The sequence below is a fragment of the Gopherus evgoodei genome, chromosome 10 (genome assembly GCF_007399415.2).
Source record: "Gopherus evgoodei ecotype Sinaloan lineage chromosome 10, rGopEvg1_v1.p, whole genome shotgun sequence".
NCBI classification, from domain to species: domain Eukaryota; kingdom Metazoa; phylum Chordata; order Testudines; family Testudinidae; genus Gopherus; species Gopherus evgoodei.
Genome location: NC_044331.1, coordinates 77275905 through 77296812, shown reverse-complemented (window position 1 = coordinate 77296812; position 20908 = coordinate 77275905). Strand labels below are relative to the sequence as shown.

The 20908-nt window shown below is 43.6% G+C and overlaps 1 protein-coding gene and 1 non-coding gene across 5 annotated transcripts in view; one reads left to right on the top strand and one right to left on the bottom strand.

Annotated features, from left to right (window-relative positions):
- The window catches only part of RNF216 (ring finger protein 216), a 124081-nt gene that overhangs the window by 74450 nt on the left and 28723 nt on the right, over positions 1-20908 (top strand). For all 4 annotated transcript variants that reach the window (XM_030579137.1, XM_030579134.1, XM_030579135.1 and 1 more), the window contains one exon: positions 18196-18293. In XM_030579137.1, coding sequence (XP_030434997.1) covers positions 18196-18293 — 98 coding nt within the window. The remainder of the gene's footprint in view (positions 1-18195; positions 18294-20908) is intronic.
- Positions 7988-8090, bottom strand: LOC115659288. The gene has a single exon (XR_004002508.1). It is a non-coding gene; the product is annotated as a U6 spliceosomal RNA (small nuclear RNA).

Here is a 20908-nt window from a genome sequence, read left to right as displayed (position 1 = left end):
GAATCAAAGTTTCAGCTTAACTATTGCTTTTCTCCCGCTATTGTATTGACAAAGATGCAGCCTTTGTGTAATGGGACTGGGAAATAGACAGGGACCTCTCAAGTTTTGTTAACTTTTTCTAAATGCAACTTCCCTTGAAAAGAAAGGAATGCTAACAGTGGCAGATGTACCCATTCTGATGCCCACAGCTGAGTTTTGGATCTGGATCAGGGAACCACGTATTCTTCTAGTTAGAGTATCCATTCTCAGGTGATTCTCTGCCACAGTCTCTCAAAGGAGGCTGCCAGCCTTCTATGCAATGAAAAGAGATGTTCGCTGTGGATGCTTTCCGCCTCCCCAAGGACAAATATTGGTGTGTACCTATTCTCAGTCACAGCCAACCTTGAGTGGCTAAATGACTCTGCAGACCCGAGGAAACTTTTTGTTGTTGTTGTTGTTGTTGTTAGCACAAGTTCTAATAAATCCAATAAGACTGTCACACAGCTTTATAAGCTTCCGGGAATGGTATTCCATCATCTGACATAATAATAAGTTGTTAGTAACTTCATAGTTAATGCAATGTGCATGTTTGTATAACTAATTTTTTTTTTATTCCTGTCATACTTCCTCCTTGATGGAAGACAATCTTGCACAGTACAAAAGAGAAGATTCTATACTAAGTAGACTTATTTGCTAAAGCAAAAATCTGTTGCTGTACTGTTTGAGTGGTCACATCCATTTGAAACCCAATATGGTTTAGGTTTTGTAAAATCTTGGTTTTACAAAACCTGAAGATCAATATGACTTTTACTTCTGAAATATTTTAACATTCCCCAGCAGTATTTGCCATCCAAGCATTGCATCCTTGCTCTGCTGTATGATCCATAAAACGAATATAACGCTAAACAAAGTGAAATGGACTAGGCAGTTTTCACCATTGAAAGTGAGTAAAATGCAAAGATTAAACTGCACTAATGGTGACCAGTACACTGTTTTAATTCATTTAGTTTTAATATTATGCAGTCACATGGACGCACCTGGTTTAAGCTATGTGCTTTTAAGCCCCTTCTAACAATTCTTTAAAAAGTGTCACCACCCTGAGTATACAAAGAAGGAATCTGAAGATTAAGTAAACATAAATGTGTCCATACATAGAGTATGTAGGAGGTGACTGAGGGGGGAGTATTTACATATTTTTTTCAGATTTTAAAAAAAACCTGCCCAGTTAGCAGCAGTAGAAGGAGCTTCTGTATGTAGCTCACCTAGCAGAGCTGCTGCTGCTTATGAAGCTGGAGGGCTCTGGTTCAAATCCGTGCTATTGAAATGTTCGGACGCTACGTACAGCAAGTGCAGCTGCCCAGAAAGAAGGTAGCTGTGTAAAAACACTGTCTGCTTTTGACCACCAGTTTCCTGCTGTCTCTTTTTTTTTAAAGACATCTGTATTATTTTGCAGGCAGACATCTTCACTGTAGCACATCTGCCTCCTGTAATAAAGTTGGACAGTGTCCCAATGAGGGTGGTGACTCGTCTGTGATGCTTCCTGCATTTTAAGGAAGTCACTGAAGTTCCTTGTTCTTGACACCACTTGCCTCCCCTCCGTAGAAATGCAGCAGATGGCTTCTTTTCCTTTTATGGCAAGCAGTGTTGATTTCCCTTTACACTTAAAGCACAGGTTGGAAGTGGAACTGAGACTTGCTCAGTTGGTGGAAGAGGTTGTTCACACAGAAGGCTGGAAGGGGTGGGGAAGTAATTTGCAACATAGTAAATTCCAGTTTAAAAAAGCAGAATTGCAACATCTCCCTAAAGGTGCTGATTATTGTTAGGTTTGGGGGGTGGTTGTTTTTTAAGCCTATTGCTTATAATAGCCATTAGCAGCTTTGACCATCCGTAGTTTCCAAGGGTGAAAAGAAAACTTAAACTGGAACGGGTCATCGCACCAGCACTACTGAATTTATAAGAACACATGAAGACACCACCCCCTCCTTAAAAATTCATTTGACTAGTTACACAGGTTCAGGTGCATCCACAAAAAGCTGATATCTTATCCAGAATAGCTATCCTTCATCAATCCGTATGAACCCTTTTATATACAGATACAGGGATACTTGTTTCTGAGCTGGCGCTGGTTTCACTCAAGGACTACCGAACAGGTGATGCTCACCTAGGTAACTAGCAGCAGGTGGTGTTAATTAAAGCAGAGAGTAAATCTGTATTTCGGAGAATCTTTGATGTGATTTGTCTCTTCCTACCCCCCCCCCCCCCCCAAAACCCTGTAGCCGCTGTTACTTGCTTCAGATGGGATTTCATTAATTCAGTGCTGGTTGTAGGTTTGGCAAGCGGTTTAAGTCACTAGATGTTTAAGGAGTAAGTGCTGCCTTTATTGTCTCACCGTGAAACCTGTTGGCAGTTGTCGAGTTACAGTTCTGTTTCAGCCCTTCTAAACCTTGATGAAATGCAAAATTAATCAGTTTGGCATGTCACTTGCTGTGGTGCTCTCCGTGTGGTTCATGAGCTGTCCCTGCCTCATACTACTACTGACCTAAACGCAAAATAGGTCACTGTTCCCCCCTCATTGGGGGGGAAAATAAGGAGGCAAAATGTAATGAAGCACTATGGGCTCCCATCCACTCTTTCTCTCAAAGGCCAATTGCAGCACCATTTGTTCTTATAGTAAAGTCAAACTAGCTGAACTTTCCATGCTTCTGTCACCTGAACAAATGAAACAGAACATTCAGCATGAAAATAGTGTTTGAATTCAAGTAAATTCAATACATTTTACACACTATGGGCTTAATTCCTTCAGACAATTACTATCTGATTTTTTCGTTAAAATTTCTCAGCCTTGCTTAGTAATAAAAAGACCATTTTAACACCTTTATTTTCTCACTTTTGACTGTTGAATGTCTGAAGAGCTGTCTATATCTGATGGTGGAACCCTCCTATCTTCAGGAATGCTGATAAGTAATCAGTAGTAGCGTTGGGGAAGCATTTTGAAAATAGTTCACAATAGCAATAACACATCCTTTAGCGGTTGATTTAATGAGAGTCTGTCATGCTACATTCTGTTTTGCTATTCCCCATAAATCTTTGTAGTTGAGTGGTACCTTTGTTATAAAGACATCTAGAAAACTTACTGGAATTGGCAAAGGTGCACACAGTCTGTAAACTAAGGGTACGTCTAGACTACCCGCCATATTGGCGGGTAACGATCAATTTCTCGGGGATCGATATATCACGTCTCATCTAGATGCGATATATTGATCCCCGAACGCGCTCCTGTTGACTCCGGAACTCCACCAGCATAAACGGCGGTAGCAGAGTCGACAGGGGGAGCCGCAGACGTCAATCCAGCGCTGTGAAGACAAGAGGTAAATCGATCTAAGATGCTTCGACTTCAGCTATGCTATTCACGTAGCTGAAGTTGCATATCTTAGATCTATTCCCCCCCCCCCCAATGTAGACCAGCCCAATGAGGCAAGCTATTCCTATGGTGTTGAGGAGGTTTGGGTTGTCAAAATAGCACTCCAATAGGCTTGTTGCATTTATCTACTTGGCTGTCAAAGCCATTCATGCATTTTTGCTGCCTTGCTTCCCCCAGTTACGATATCCTAGGGCCAGCCTTCCTGTCTTCCTGAATGTAAACACCTACCACGTCTGGACTTGCTTCCTGACTAATCCTGCAGAGTAGACCACACACGGGATGTCAACTGAGATACTAAAACCTGCCTGTTGGTATTTTGAGGGCAGCCCTACCTTGACTCCTCCCTTACCTGCAAGCTGAAAACTATTCAAGCACGTGCTGCTTGAAGTGCATTTAAAAAAAAAAAAAAAGTCTTTGAGAAACATCACAACTTGTTGAGGTCCTGTGCCTGAGTTTGAATTGTAACATGTCAAACAGTAGACAAACGTAAAGGGTTTTTCACAGAAAAGCACTGGGTAGGGCTGGCTGAAGCATCACACTGGAGCGGTATAGTGAGGATTTGAACAAAAGTTTCGCTGCTACATAAGTTTCTAGTGTGTACTTTCCTACACCACAATAAATAATGCACAACTTGGCACGAGTGGCAGTCTCTGATCAAGAGGCCTTGGACTAGAATAGCTGCAGGACAACTTTATTCCCCCAGCAATCGTTTTACATCTTTGTGTATAAGCCACTATATTTCTCTCTCAGAAAAGATTATTAAAATTATTGGTATGATGGTATCTGGGGCTCCATTGTGCTGGTTACTGTGAAAACAGTTCCTGCCTCACGGGGCTTATACTCTAAATAGGTATCTAATTAGACCTGGCGGTAAGGTGCTGTTATCTAAAATAAGCTTTACCAGGCTAGGATGTCCCTGCAGGCTGGAAATTGGAGCTGTTTGCAAGCCAGAGACCACCTTTAAGTGGTAAAGTGTAAATTGACTGTTGTGCTTGGATGCTTAGCCCAGTGCTAGGAGAAGGCAGAAAATGTGAATTGAAGTTGGGGCTGTGTGTGCATCTGTGTCCGTCCCTGCTGTTGCAAGAGGAATTTGGGGCTGGTAAATGTTTGACACAGGAAGAATGAGTAAATCCTAACATGACTTCTAGTTGTAGTAAACTCCCTGATACTGGTGCCAAATGAGTAAAGCAGTTCTCGTTTTGCAATGATATCAAAACAAGCACCAGTCTTTGCAATAGTACAAATCTCCATGTCATTCTCTGTCTCTCTCTCTCTCTCTGGCCAATCTTTGGAAGATGCTGGCTATTTTCCCCGTTCCCTGAGAAGACAAGGTCTTCAGATCCCTTCTGCTGCATGAACCAGAGCTCTTAACTCTGAAGTGAACTACCTTAAAATAAGTGGTATAATTTTAAAATGTTCTGGTTTGTTTCCCCACTGTGGTTGAGCAACAGCAGAAATTACTACTGCTACTTAGAAATTACTGCTACCTTCTCAAACACATTTTCTGGAGTCTAGGTGTTCTGGTTTATTTGGGAGTTTTTAATGAAAGGCGGAAGAACACTAACTCAGGAAGCAAGCCTTACGCCAGTAACAATATAAACGATCTAGCAGTGAGCATAATGAAAACGCTTTGTGGTACTGCTCAGCAAAGGGGATGAGGGAAGGTTTTTTTTTGTTTTTTAAGCAGTGGAATGTGTTGCAACAGAAAGTAAATTATTTTTCTGTGGATGTCACAATACTGTAAAAGGCATTGCAGATTTCTCTTCCTGTCTAACTTACGTTGAGATAAGCCTCTCCCCCCATATTAATGCTGAGACTGCACTAATCAGAGGATGGGATGAAGTGTGAAATACACGTGGTCTTTTCCTTTCTCTTTTTACTCTTGACTGACTTTGGCAAATCACAGTAGGACCGTTCTATTCCAGAATGAGTTTCCGCACACAGGCATGCTCTGAAACCATTGGAGGTGTTAATTAAAACTGATTTAACCACTCTGAGGCACGATCTATAGATGAACCCTTATTAGGCAGGATATTGTCATGCTGACATGACTCACTAGTGTTTAGCCTCTGCACCTTCACCACAGAGTTGACTTTGACCGGTTAACCTAACTCCACAGTGTGTCGACACTGCAAAGTCCTCACTGGTGGTGTACTCCTGTATGTGTCTGTGTCACTAGGACATCTGCAGTAAGCTGAGCTACTCTGATTCTTTCATGGTGATTTCTGGGAGAGTTTGTCTTCCTGTGCGCACTGGAGGAATTGTGGGAAGGCAATGTCGAATTACTGGCACTCAACTGCCTGCCTAGCCTGGGTCCTTGCTGCTAATAGGGCAGGTTACCTGCCTGAGTGTAAACCTCACTCACACTTTAGTTATACCCCCAGCAGGCCAGTTAGCCCAGGTTGTAGGCACCATCAAACTTGGGTGAGAGGTTTTTGTTTGTGAATGGGAGGAAGGTTGGGGCACAACACCTGAGAGAGAGCCTGGGTTAACTGTGATGAAAACAGACCCTGAAAGTATGCACCACCCTGCTTAGCGAGCTGAGGAATTTGTGTTAAAGTGGGGCTGGAGATTCCTACATTTGTGTATTTTGCCTCAGAGTTCGGGGTGATTTTTATACTGCTTCAAAGTTTTTAAATCTATAGGGATTTACATCCTCTACATTGCTGGCTGGAAAATACCAGTATGTGTTCACTTGGTATTGCTCGTTCAATCAGAATGATAGTGCGTGTACACCTGAAGGGTCTAATATGTCATGTAGGTTACTAAATGCACTCTCCCATCTCCTACTTCTTATTTTGCCAAACAGTCTGACTGGAATCCTGAAATCTCCACCTGCCCTCTCGTTCCGGAAGCCACTCTTTTTTTTTTTTTTAACCATTTCCTTTTTTTCTCCACTAAAATAGCTGTCTGTGCTCTAAGTCTGCACCCTCCAATTCCAAAGACCTACAACATCTCTCAAAGCTGCAATGTTAGAATAAGAAAGGGTTGTTAGAGCTTACAGATGGAATGAGTGCCTGCATCTTTACTCCCCACATGTACTCTGCACTGCCTATGTGTCTGTAGAGACAGTTCTCTCCACTGATGAAAGGATAGAATGCTGCATGGTTTCTTCTAAACCTCTTCATGCATTAGCACAATGGATAGCACTCTGTTCGGTGAGGAGAGATTCTGTGTGCGTGTGCTTATATTAAAACCTTGGGACTAACCTCTTCGTAATACTCCATTTCTTGATGGCTTTGATTTCCTTGAATCTTTCTAGTGCAGCACTCTTTCCACCCAGGAATGTCTCCCCAGGCACCTACTGCAGGACATTTAGTTTTAGATTTACAGAGATATGTCTTATTGTTCTTCCCTGTTAGTAAATGAGTTACAGATTACTCAACTTCATGTTACGTTGAAATTTGCACGGCTGAGGTTGGTGGTTCACAGGACTGCTAAGAGTTTTATAAATCTGCCATAAATACTTCATTTGCAAATCCATCAATAATTAACCAAACACACATCTTGTGTTATCTATCTGTAATTAAATGGTTCTCAAAGAAAACTCTGGTTAGTTGCACTGTGCCCTGTGGCTAGCAGTGAATGTGTTGCAACAAAAAGGAAACTATTTTTCTGTGGATGTCACAATACTGTAAAAGGCATTGCAGATTTCTCTTCCTGTCTAACTTGTGTTGAGATAAGCCTCTCCCCCCATATTAATGCTGAGACTGCACTAATCAGAGGATGGAATGAAGTGTGAAATACACGTGGTCTTTTCCTTTCTCCATTATATATGGTGAAGTTTACCATATATAATGGCAAAGCAGCTCTTTTACCAATATAGCTTATGACAGCCATGTGGTGCCTGTCCCAAATGAAATAGACACACTGGATAAAGCATAGTTTTGCTGGTACAACTGCATCAAGCCTGGGGGCTTTTGCTTGCAAAGCTGCCAGGGATCGCACTTCGTCACTGCTATGCTGGCAAAAGTTTGTACTGCAGCCCTGGCCTGTGTCTAAACTTCTACTGTAGCCAGGGCTTCTGATTTTCAGCTCTGACCCTTTTGTCAACCACAGATCACCAAATCAGTTACCATCAAAGTTGTCACTTTACAGAGAACGTTTGAAAGGGGATGCCAACCTGAAACTCCAGTCTCGTTTAAAGAAATGAGTTCATGTTTCCTAGGTGTATTACATGAACCTGAGCATTCCTGTGTATATGATTCTCTTCCCTGTTACTGTGCGAAAGACTCGTGCAAGCAGGAGAACTGACTAGAGAGGGGAAAGAGTGAAAAATAACTATGCAAAATGTGGTCAAAAAGTGCAAATTAAACCAACTTGGGGGCTGGAGGGAAAGAACAGAAATGAACTCCATCGATCCCTTTCAATTAGAGTAACTAGAGGTATTGCCTGTAAGGAAAAAATGGCGGCGCGCACACAGAATTGACTTTAAATAGCTGTTGTCCTGTTAATGTAACTTTCAGTGTATGTTAGAGCCTTCTAGTGGAACCTTTGTTGTGAGGCTGAATCGTTTTTGTTTTCCAATATTCTGTACCACAGTGCAGTCTGGGTGTGACCACATAAGGGAGGGATGCCTGTTGCTTGCTAGAGTTGGAACGCTTCATGAATTTACCTGTCATCCTTGTGCAGGGGCCATGCTAATCGTCTCTGTATCATTCCAATTTTAGTATATGTGCTGCTGACGTTCTAGAGTTGCCCTTTAAATAAAAGTGAAACAGAATTGTACTTAGTACCTTTTGGAAGCTACTTCAGGGTGGTCTCAAGGTCTCAAACTACTTTAGTGTGATCTAGTAAAGGTCTAATAACGGTGAGCTCTATTGATTTCACTGTATTTTTCCCCCAATGTCATGCCTACTGTTACTTCGTATGTCTGGAGCAGGAGATGATCTAGCGCTCAAGCTATTGGAAGTGGCATCTGCCTTCGTAAAACATTGCATTTAGGATTTAAATGGATACCATTGAGAGGCCCACTCTGTTAAATGGAATAAGGTAATCAGTCCTATGCATTGGAGTAGCTGTGGGAGGGCCACGCAGTGAGTGCTTTGAACTAGCCTGCTTATATTTAATTATTTACTTTGGCTGGGAAGACTCTACCCATTATCTTATATCAACTTAGCAAATCTAAAAACTGTGGTCAACTGCATGTGACACTCTGGTGGCAAATGACTAAACTTGATACAACTTCCTGCCCCAGCAAAAAGCTAAATGACTCCACATATGCTAATTTAAATGTTATCGTCAGCATGAAGTCACAGACTATATTTAACCTACCTATATAAATCTAACCGAGTGGCACAGTTTCCGGCTGCCCTAGAGTGCAGGTTGAAGCAGGTTGGTGCGTGGAGGCCTTTTGAAAAGCTCACAGAGAAAGGGGCCTTTCTAACTATGTATAAGCGGAACTGCTTGCTGAGCAAATTGGATGTCACTTTTTTTTTCTCCAGTGCTTATCAGCTCAAAGGAATAGGGCTGACTGTAGAATTAGATGGCGTTACTTTGGAGAGAAAAGCTGATCCGTACGGAAAAGTTTGTTACTCAGGTCTTCATCTAGTTAGGGGGAAAGGACAAGATTCTATGGGATGAAGATTGCTGCGTCTGATGCAAATAGTTCTAATCCCATTTAGTGCTCACATCTCAGTGTCTGCAGCCTTAGATTCCCATTTCTCATGTCTTCACCTATCAAACTCAATTCAGAAATTGCATTGAAATACTTTTTTAAATCAATCACAAAACATTTCAAATGGTGAAATCTTTCAGGCTGGCAAGCAGCCAGGTTAAAGCAGTGTTCATTTCTACAAGTTTCTCTGTCTTAGATTCTAAATACAGACGGTCCACTTCCCCAGTACAGTAAGTATACAGTAGATTGATGGGCTACTCTGACAGAGCTAATGCAGTTTCCAGACTTGGCTAACAGTACCTCAGTACTGTTGCCTGGCAGCGTTTTCGTGAATGGAACTGCTGACATTCTTGTTGCATAGGTCTGACTGCTGCAATCAAACGACCATTAGCCTAGCCTTTCTGAGTCAGACCTCTGGAAAAACATTGTTTTCTCTGAAACCCATTTCTGGAATTTCTGATTGAAAGAATACAATTGATTATTGCAGACTACTCAGCAGGCTACCAGTAAGTTGGTAGCTCACCTCTAAAATCAAACCTGGCCATGGGAATTCACTAGACTTCTTTCTACGGCAGCTCAAATTATGAGTGCCTAGCTGAGGGGGATCCAGTAACTTTCTAATAGTGGTCCGCAGACCAAGTGTGGAGTACACTTTATCAGTTGCTTTTGCAGGGAGGAAGGTTAAATGTCACTTTTCTGATTTCTTGATGAGATTGGTTGAGTTAACTTTCTTATATGGGAAGAAGGCCATACAAGCCTTTTTACAAACCTTAAATATAGGGCTTGTTGAAAAACAGAGAGGACATTTCACAAAAGAATTTGAAGCTATTCATTTTGCAAGATGTTAAGAGAACAGTTTCCCCTCCCCCTCCCCTCCTCTTTGCCATTGAGTGCAGTAAAACTAACAATGTCCGGAGTGGCACTCTTAAATTTTTTTCTTTCTTTTCTGCTGTAGCTTATCCAGCATTTGAAAAGATCGAGCTGTAAAGTTGGTTTTGTTTCCTCTTACCACTTTAACTTTTCAAAACGACTTTGATTTTTGGAAAAGTTAGATTAGCCAAAGGAAACTGAAAGTGATGCCGGGGCACCCGAGACTTCATTGAGTCCGTTGAGTTGGGGGAAGGGGGATAAAATGTCAACGCTTTCAGTTTTGATGAACAAGCAACTTTGAAAAAACAGCTCTTCACTAAAAGTTTTTGTTTAAAAATCAGTTTTTCATCAAACGTGCAAACAGATTTTGACTAGCTCTAATTTACAGTATGAAATTAAACAAACCTTTCTTCACCCCTGTTTTAATGTTCAGTCGTTTGCACAACATAAACTTGCATAGGTAATAATCTTGTTTAGCACAATCTTGGAGGCCAACCCAAGCTGATTCAGGATTCCTGTCAACACCTACCCTCCTAAAGGAACCTAGCTATGGTAAGAGTGGAGGCTTTCCTCTTCCTAGGCTACACAGCTGTTGACAAAATGTTTGATCCTTTTAGCACCTAGATTCTGTTTTGTCACATGGCAACAAGTACTGCCAGTCAAGCGTTCTTCTTAAAAAGATAAGCAGCTGCGATTACAGTTCTGGGTCTCTAGGGGGCAGCATTAACTGAGAAACAGATTAAACTTTCAGGAGGCGCATACAAAGCAGATTATCAGGGGAGGGAAGAAAATAGGCTTCATTTTAATACCTTCCAACTGTTAATTATATTTGAACACTGTCCCTTTTGTGTATGTATCGTGTTATGTGCATTCTGCCATATTGCAGGTATACAGGGCATTTGGAATTGGTACCTGCTACCAGAGTTACACAACCGAATCAATAGTGTTAATCCTCTTCTGGACTAAATAGTGGATGTAGCAATCCACCCTAAGAAGAGGCTGTTTCCGTATTGGCAAGTCTGGATGCCCAGAATGCTATTGCCAAGTTTCCATGCAGTGCACAGATAAGTACATATCCTTGTACATCTCTGCTGCTCAGATATACGTTTCTCTAGCTAAACTGGATTTTAGTTCAGTTTCTTTAACTTCACTGTTCCAGCTCTACGTGAGAGACCCTAGAAACAGTCGTAAATGCTGAGTGTTGTGGGCGTGTCAATGTACAGCGGTTACACCCCATTTAATTATTTTATACTGATTTTTAGCTAATGCAGTGCAACTGTGGACATTTTTAATCCGTTTAAAACTAGTGAGATGTGTCCTTCTCAATTAACTGCTTTAAAAATCGTACCCTTAATTCAACGAATTAGCTCAGCTTTGAGTAGATCAGCCTTAAAATGCTACTCTGAGAGCGCTGTGATCCTCCCTGCCTGTAAATGAAACTCTCAAAATCCAATCACTATTCTGTACTCTGTTTACAGCAGATAATCGAACCCTCTCAGATGTAGGGTGTCCACACGGGAGTAGCTGCTACGGTATCCCAAGCTGTCATTCACATATTTTGGGAAACATTGCGGACTCCTAGAGCAGCAGCATTAAGATGTCATTGAATAACCACAGCACAGCACTTTAATTAACCAGCATACATGCTACAGCAAGTTACAGGGGCCCCCTTAACAGCTGCCACTGAGAGTGGGAGGGTGATGATGACAGACCACTGATGGAGCCTGCAGCTGGTTTCTTCTGCATTTTGCTTGATCAGTAAATGACCTTGTGTAAATTCTTATGCAATGAGAAGGAGCAAGCATGCAGGAATGCTGTGGGCAGTGAGGCAGCCATCTCTATCTTGGTCGTCTTACATTTCACTCCCTGCAGGATTTATCTGGCCTGAATCTATAACAGTCAGTGTTGATCAGATAATGACAGTGTGTACAGCACTGGCTAGCCAAGCAGGGGTGAGGAGGCTGATTGGTAGAAGTGCTGAATTTTTAGCTTTGCCAGATCTTCTGTAGATTGAAGAGCTTTTTGTGTGGGTTAGGGGAAGGGATAAGCAGGCTAATTTTGTCACTGCTGTTTTGTTTAAATGCATTCTAAACATGCTTTATAGCTTAAGGCCTTGTCTACACTGCCACTTTACAGCGCTGCAACTTTCTCACTCAGGGGTGTGAAAAAACACCCCCACCCAGTGCTGCAAGTTTCAGCGCTGTAAAGCTGCACTCCGACACTTAACAACGTTGCTGGTGAAGACATACCCTTAGTGTTCATTCTGGCGCAAGTTTCAAGCCATTTAGAGGGCTGCAATTAGACTTTTGCGTATGCAGCGTCTTGAAATAACTGGCAAGGGATTGTCTGTTTTGATCTCTCTGCTGAATGCTAACATGCTATCCGTACCTCTGGCCCCAAATAGGAAAGCTGTGTAACTACTTCTCTGCTCCTGGAAACAGGATCACCCTGAGCCCCAACATGTTTGTGCTAATCACAGCAGCTTCCTGTCAGCCTGCAGGAAACAGGAGCCACTACTTTCAATAGATGTACAGTGAAACGATTAAATTACGTGATTGAATGGTCCTCCAGCACATCCTCCTTTCTCTTCTCCCTGCTCAATGTTTTAGTGAATTGTCCCACCCTACCTGGCAAGCTTGGGCAGATGCAACCAAGTAATCTGTACTTAATGTCCCATTTATCCATACTCATTCTGGAACTGTTCAGTAATGCAATGGTCTTTTAGAGGACAGTGTGTTTATTGGTTAATCTAGACAAGCTGACTGTTACACTGAAAGCTCAGAGCCGTTAACACAGAGAACCTAAACTGCTAAAATAGCAGGTGAAGGGATGAGTTAAAGGAATGCAGAAAACTAAGTAAAATAAACACCAAACAAAAATAAACTCTCTGAATTGGAAACAAAACGCAAAATTAACTTTCCCAAGTTAGGCTCAAGGATGAACAGAACAGTAAGTAGGCAGCATTGTCCCCTGGCCTGGGAGTCGGCAAACTGGGTTCTGTTCCTGGTGTGACACTGGGCAAGTCACATCACCTCTGTGCCTCTGTTTATCTTCACACTTTTTGCCCTTATCCTTTTAAAGTGTAAGCTATTTGGGGCAGGGGTTGCCTTTTCGTGTGGGTGTACATTGGGCCGCACAGATTAGGCAATCTTGGTTTGGACATGTAGGTGCTATTGTAATACAAATAAATAATTCAGGCTGGCTGTAAAATTCAGCCCGGAGTGGTGCATATAAGAAAACAGAGACAGTAAAGAAATGCACTTGCTCTTTATGAAACAGAGCTGCTTTGTAAAGCGCAAAAGGCTTCTTATAATGGGCTAGACTTTATCACTGTTCAAACTGAGCAATGATCAGAGACCTGTGGTTACTTAGTATTAAATCTAAGATTTTGTCGCAGATATTTTTAGTAAAAGTCAGGGACAGGTCAGGGGCAATAAAGTCAAATTCATGGAGGCCCGTGACCTGTCCCAGACTTTTACTAAAAATATCCGTGACACAATGGGGAGCCGTGGGGCAGCTGCAGGGGCTGACTGGGGGCCCACCACCACCCGTGGGGGCTTGGAGCTCCAGGGTCCCCCTCCACCCATGGCTCTGAGCTGCTGAGTACCCACGGTCGGGAGCAGCAGGGTTCCCTGGCCACCCACGGCGGCTTGGACCTGTGGGGGAGCCCTGTAGCTCCTGGCTGCCGTGAGTGGCCAGAGGGACTGAAGTCATGGAGGTCTTTGGAAGTCACGGGTTCCTTGACCTCCATGACAAAATTGTGGCCTTAGCACATGTAAATGCTCAATAGCTGAGATAGTCAATACAATTCATACAACACAGCTCAATGCAAAATGTCCAGGCCTGTGATCTTGGCAAAACACTGTGAGGCTATTAGGTGGCCCATCAGGCCAGATTCATAGTGGTACAAACAATATGGAATGCTTGCATAAGCTATGCAAAGTATCTTTGGGGGAGAGCTCATTAGAATTCAATTTCAGCTGCACTTAACCTACCTTTTTGTATTGGTTATCAGCTCACTTGTGCAAATACTGATTATGAAGAATCCCAGCAGTGTATAAGGCAATAATTGCCATTTCTTTAGGCATAGTGGAGGCTAAGGGGAGAAACTGGACACATTTTGACTCCCTTTACTGGGAGTGCAGCACCATCTCTCGCTCCTTAGGGCTTGGCTACACTGGAGAGTTGCAGCACTGGTGGTGGCTTTACAGCGCTGCAACTCACTCACCGTCCACACTTGCAAGGCACATACAGTGCTGTATCTCCCTGGCTATAGCGCTAGTTATACTCCACCTCGGCCTGAGGAATAACGACTATAGTGCTGCTGATGCAGCGCTGCTCAGCCCATGTTATCAACTGCTGAGAGACTACAAAACCTCTGGAAGAAGCCGCGAAAAAGCAAAGAAGACATCCTGCAAACAGTTATGCAGCACTCTGTCACAGAGAATCAAAAAGTGTAGGACTGGAGGAACAGGGAAAGCAGGATCTCCAGAGAAATGCAGCAGACAGGAAGAAAAGCACAAAGCAGCTCATAAGCATCCTGGAGTGCCAAGCAGACTCTATCCAGGCGCTCGTAGCCATGGAGATGGAGCACTACCGCACCCTCCCCCTCCTGCCGCCATTGTCCCAAAGCTCTTTCCCTTGTGTCCCCATGTCAGCTCAAAACCACCTTCCCCAGCATCCAGGTTCTTACCACCACCACTACCAGCTGCCTCCAACACCTGTACGTTCACCAAGCATCCCTGAGAACTATGGCCCTTACCCTCTGCACTCAACCCCTCTCACTATGCAGTATAGCCATCCTGAAGTGCGGCAGTCATTGCACAGCACTCAAGACAGGACATATTCAAGCCTGTGACTGTACAGTTCCCCACCCCATCCCCCTGCCCTTGTAGGTTCCCAAAAAGTTGTGTGTCTGTCAGTAAAGTTATTTTCTTTTCAATAAATGAATTATTGGCTTTGAAAAGAGTCTTTATTATTGCAGAAAATCAAAGATACCTTAGCCCAGGAAAGAAACAGACACTGCAAATCAGCTTAGCAAACACAGATTCCTACTAACATTGTAACCACTGCACTTCACTCCCCTGCAAGGCACCAAACATTACTGTTGTTTTTCAGCCTCAAATTCCTCCCTCAAGGCATCCCTAATCCTTGCAGCCTGTAGTTGAACCATTCCTTGCTGCTGTCAAGGCTCCCTGTGTACAGTTTCATGAGCCATGGCATTAATGGGTAAGCGGGGTCTTCAAGGATCACAATGGGCATTTTGACATGCCCTACTGTGATCTTCCAGTCTGGGAAAAAGTCCCGGCCTGCAGCTTCCTGAACAGGCCAGTGTTCCAAACGATGCGTGTATCGTACACGTTTCCGGACCAGCCTGTGTTAATGTCAATGAAACGCCCACGGTGATCCACAAGCGCCTGGAGAACCATGGAGAAATATCCCTTCCAATTAACGTACTCGGATGCCAGGTGGGGTGGTGCCAGAATAGGAATATGCATCCCGTCTATCACCCCTCCACAGTTAGGGAAACCCATTTGGGCAAAGCCATCCACAGTGTCCTGCACGTTCCCCAGAGTCACGGTTGTTCTTAGCAGGATGCGATTAATGGTTCTGCAAACTTGCATTAACATGATTCCAACGGTCGACTTTCCCACTCCAAACTGGTTCCCAACCGATCGGAAGCAGTCTGGAGTTGCCAGCTTCCAGATTACGGTAGCCACCCGCTTCTCCACCGGCAAGGCACCTCTCAATCTCGTGTCCCTATGCTGCAGGGTGGAGGCGAGCTCAGCACACAGTCCCATGGAAGTGGCTTTTCTCATCCGAAAGTTCTGCAGCCACTGCTCGTCATCCTAAACTTCCATGATGATGTGATCCCACCAGTTAGTGCTTGTTACCCGAGCCCAAAAGCGGCGTTCCATGGTGCTGAGCATTTCCGTGAATGCCAGCAGCAATTTCATGTCGTACGCGTCAGGCGACTCGCTATCATAGTCTGACTCCTCACTGTCACTTTGGATCTTAAGGAATAGCTCAACTGCCAAAGGTGATGTGCTGGTGAGACTCGTCAGCAGACTCGTCAGCAGACTCCTCAGCAGTTCGGGCTCCATTTCCCACAGAAATCGCGCTGCACAGAAACCGTTGAAAGAGGCAAAATGGCGCCAAACATGGATGGAAAAACAGAGATTGCTGGGATGTGAAGCGATGCATCATGAGGCGTTGGGACAGGAAGCAGAATGACCCGCACCCTCCGCCCCCTTCCCACAACCCACGGCACCAGAATGGGAAGAGGTGCTCTGGGATAACTGCCCATAATGCACCACTCCCAACACTGCTGCAAATGTGGCCAAACTGCAGCGCTGGTAGCTGTCAGTGTGGCCACACTGCAGCGCGTTCCCTACACAGCTGTACGAAGACAGCCTTAACTCCCAGCGCTGCACACCTGCAAGTGTAGCCAAACCCTTAGTTGTGGAGGAACAAGTCCTCCTGGGAGCAGAAGATGAGAATTCTATTTGGAAGTAAATTGAAGTCTCTATGGTCTAAGGGAGACAGGAGTGGCAGAAGATCCCTAAAAGTGGGGGGGCCACTGGCACCTGAACCGTGGCCCTGTCCTCCCACCCCACCCCTTCTCCTCAAAGTCCCGTCCCCTGTTTGTTCCTCTCTGCCCCTTACCCCTATTGGTCACCCTTATGGCTGGTAAAAAAGTGGGGTGGCCATGGTCCCCTGGCCTCTCTCCATTCCAACGCCAGGAGGCAAGGATGGGAGCAATGTTAGCAAAACACCAATGTTGAGAGGCAAGTGGAATGATTTGACGTGAGACTGAGTAGTACCTGATTCCTCAGAAAGGTATTATCTATAATATAATGAGACCCCTGGAATTGTTAAACAGTCAGTAATAATTGAATCCTGGTTGGAAAAACATGGGGTGTCAAGAGGAAATGGGTTGTATTTTGAGTTGCACTGGACTTGGCTATCTTCTCTGCAGGCTCCGAGCTACTGCTTCTACTCCATATATGGAAACTGTGGGTAATTTATCAGGTTAGTCAGCCAGGAAATGAGTGCATATATATAGATAGATACACACATAAAATATTTTTAACTGTTTGCTGATCAAAGGATGCTAATGGCTCACTTTTCATCCCTCAAGTACAAATAGATTAGTTAGTGTCAAGACTCCCTCCCTACCCTGTTTTGACATCTTTCGTGATCCCAGTGGTTTTACAAACCCCAGACTGGAAAATGCTGCATAAGAGAGAATCTACAGGGAAGAGAGGATGGGTTTATTCCAAACTTCTAGTTAAATTATCACTTCTGTTCTGGTTAAGGATTCATAATAATTTGGCTCTGATTCCTTCTCCATTCTCCAACTGTCTGCCCACGTGTTGCCTTTAAGCATCAGGCCACTGGTGTATTTAAAGTTGTCTGCTCTGTTAATTTTCGGAGGACTTGATAAGCAGGACCCTGATCTGCTTTGTAGGCTGGGTGACATGGAGATTCCAGTGCACCTGAAAAGCGGTGGTAGGCTTTTCATTATTACCATGCTATGGAATCCCTCCATTTCTCATGATGAGCATCCTCTCGAGTTGGGGAGGATGAGCACCATTTTGGAGTTCCCCTCGCATTGACTAAGACAGCTGCAGTTAGCACCATATGTACATCTTAGGCCCTCGAAACTTCTCCTAGGCTTAAAATGGCAGGCAACCATTCACCCTGAAACTTGTTCAGCTAAGGGTATGGCTACATTTGGAATTACAAAGCGCTGCCGCGGCAGCGCTGCGAAGTGTGAGTGTAGTCAGAGCGGCAGCACTGGGAGAGAGAGCTCTCCCAGCGCTGCATGTAAACCACATCCCTTACGGGTGTAGCGTGCAGCGCTGGGAGTCGCGCTCCCAGCGCTGCTGCCCTGATTACACTGACGCTTTACAGCGCTGTATCTTGCAGCGCTCAGGGGGGTGTTTTTTCACACCCCAGTTGCAGCGCTGTAAAGTGTGAGTGTAGCCAAGGCCTAAGAGTCCCTGGCCATGTCTTGCATAGCTATTGGTGACAACTTCATCCCTAGAGCCCATTGTTAAGTGATTATTGTAACAGCAGGAAGCTCCCAAATTCCTCTTGAACTTTCCCCATCATTGGGGTCTAGCTGCGTGCTGATGGTTTGTCAAACTCAGCTGCTGCTGGTGAAACTCTGCTGTATGTTGTAGGCCTGATCTTTCAGCGCAAATCTATGTGGTTTGGGGAACACTCTCACAAGTTGTAGCTTTGCTATTCAGTGATGTGTCTGGGATGGTCTGTTCCCATTAATGCATATTGTTATCCTCAGGAAACCTGCAGGAAGTGCCAGGGGCTATGGAAGGAGCACATGAATCTCACCTGTGAACAGCTGGCTGAGAAGGATGACATAAAATATAGAACATCTATGTAAGTAACTTCCTGAATCTGGAAAAACTGAAAACTTATTCTAGCTTCTAATGTGGGTTAGGCAAGACACCATCTGTGTCGCTAAATTCAGTAAAAAGTATTGTGCGTATGAATACATAAAGAGAGCCCTTGTTTGTGTATTAATAAGGCCCTTGACTTTGTGTGGGTATAGTTACATTCCACTGAGAGGGTTCTGGGGACATGAAAAATGAACAGGTACCAGGCTTCTGTGATAGAATATCCATGAATGATTTTCAACAATGTAGTCCATGAAATAAAGCAAGACGGTGGGAGTTTCTATATCAGAACACAATTGATTCATTTAATCTGACATCTTGTAGTAGCTAGTACCTGTTCATTCAAAGGAAATGAAACCTTAATACTGCATCTGGCCGGTATGTTGTGTCATACACACAGAGGAGGAGTGCACAGAGACACAGAATAATCCTTATTTCGTCATCAGGTCACTTGTTAATGTTCAGAGCTAATCTAAACTTATAATGCAGTGCTTTTTGCCCAGGTGTCACTTACACAAAACACACTCCCCCTCTGGCTGCCTCCTTCTGCATAGAAGGAGCTGTGCACATACATTTACAGATGCACATATTTTACATGCTGTTACAAGCTAGGGATTATTCTGTGAAGATTTTTGCAGACCTGCATTTGAAATGCAGATGCTAAAATGTAAGGAGTTTCATAAAATCTCTTGGAGTGTGATCTTTGGCCATACAGTAGCAACAGCCAAAATATTCTGGAATCTCTGTCACTGGAGATTTTTCAGAGCAGATTAGACAAACGCCTGTCAGGGATTGTCAAGATAATACTTAGTTCTGCCTGGAGTGCAGGGGATTGGACTAGATGACCTCTCTGGGTCCATTCCAGTCCTACGATTCTATGATTCTAATTGTAGAAAGTAAATGGGGGTTGTGATATAAAACTGCTGGTCTGGCATATTGGAATTAGAATGGCCTGCTGCTGCTAATTTGGTCTCTCTTTCTCTTGAATGTATCCCAGTCTCTAGCAATATTGTATCTTATCTCTGATCTGGTATTTAGTGTGCTTGGGGTAGACAGAAATCGAGTTTTAATACTAGAATTGCACTGTGCAGGTTTTAGCATTGTGAGTCCAAGTGAAGCCTCTTCATTCATCCCTCGGTACATAAATTTTCAGCAAAATATTAACTTTCATGTGCATCATTCAGTATCTTTCTGCCACTACTTTCCCAGTAGAAAAGGGGAAGTAGGAGTATTGTGACTGTCATGTCCCAAATAAGAAGGGGAAACATAGCTTTAAAACCTTTAACAGTTTTGCCTTCTGTAGTTGTCCAGATGAGATTTCACATGTGAAGACAATGAAGCTTCCTGTTGAATATAAGGAAAAGGAAGCACAGCTGGAGTCCAGGCCTAGCTTCCTGCCTTGTTCAGAGTTTTTCCAAAAATGTTCAAACAGCATCCTGTTAAGAGGCCGAAGGAGGAGCAGCAATCAGAGCCGATTCACTTCCATGAACTGCTTTTTCTGTCTATTCCTAATACAGATTCAGTATTTGGATGAAATTCAGAGAGGGTGTGGATACAAGTTCATTATCCATTACAGTATAAAACTTACGCTAGGTCTGAAGTTGATGTTCATTGAATTGTGAGAAATTAATAATTCTGGCGAGAGCAAGTTATATTATGGGCTGTTACCATGAAGGCTGCCTCCACACTACTCTGCTAGTGCACCTCAATACAACATAGCCTCTGCTGATGAGCTCCAGACTGCTTTGATCAGGCTGATTGTGTGCTGAACTTGTGTCCATCTCACAAGTCCACTAGAGTAACTAGATTCTCTCTCTCACACACACACACACACACACACACACACACACACACACACACACACACACACACACACACACACACACACACACACACACACACACACACACACACACACACACACACACACACACACACACACACACACAGTTTGCTCCATACACAGCCTAGCCAGCAGAGGCAAAGGAATCCATGCTTTCAATACCAGTGCAACACCTCCACTGGGCTACTGTGATAGTTTCTTCAGTCTCCAACCTGTTGGTTTGGACTTTCCTAGTATCGCTTTCTCCTATGTGGTGAATTCAAGAATTTAGCCTGGCCTAAAGCTCAGTAAAATGGATCCCATAATCAGAAATAGTTTTCTCAGCCCTCAGTCGTGACAGGAGCTATTTGCCAAGACTTTTCCTTCCAATTCCCGCACCAAGATAATATAGTTAATTGAGCCCTTCCAGTGGATTATACCCCAATAATTATAATCCTAGAATTATGTCCATTGTCAGCAAACCATCTTCCAGAGGGAAGGGTTGTGCAGAGCCATTGTTGGAACCAAACACTTCCAGATAATGTTCTGGATTCCAGCTTGTATTCTGTGCTATCATAAAGCCAATGTGCATATCTTTGAACAGTAACTTCTAGAGAGTCTGTGTGGGAATGAGGAGAGACTTAAGAGGGATAAAATGCCCATTGTCTATAGGACAGATGTGATTTTTCTTTAATTTCTGGTGAATAAAGAAAAGGGATGTCCAAAAAATCTCAGGCCTAGCCCACTAAAAATTGAAATATATGTTCATGGCAACT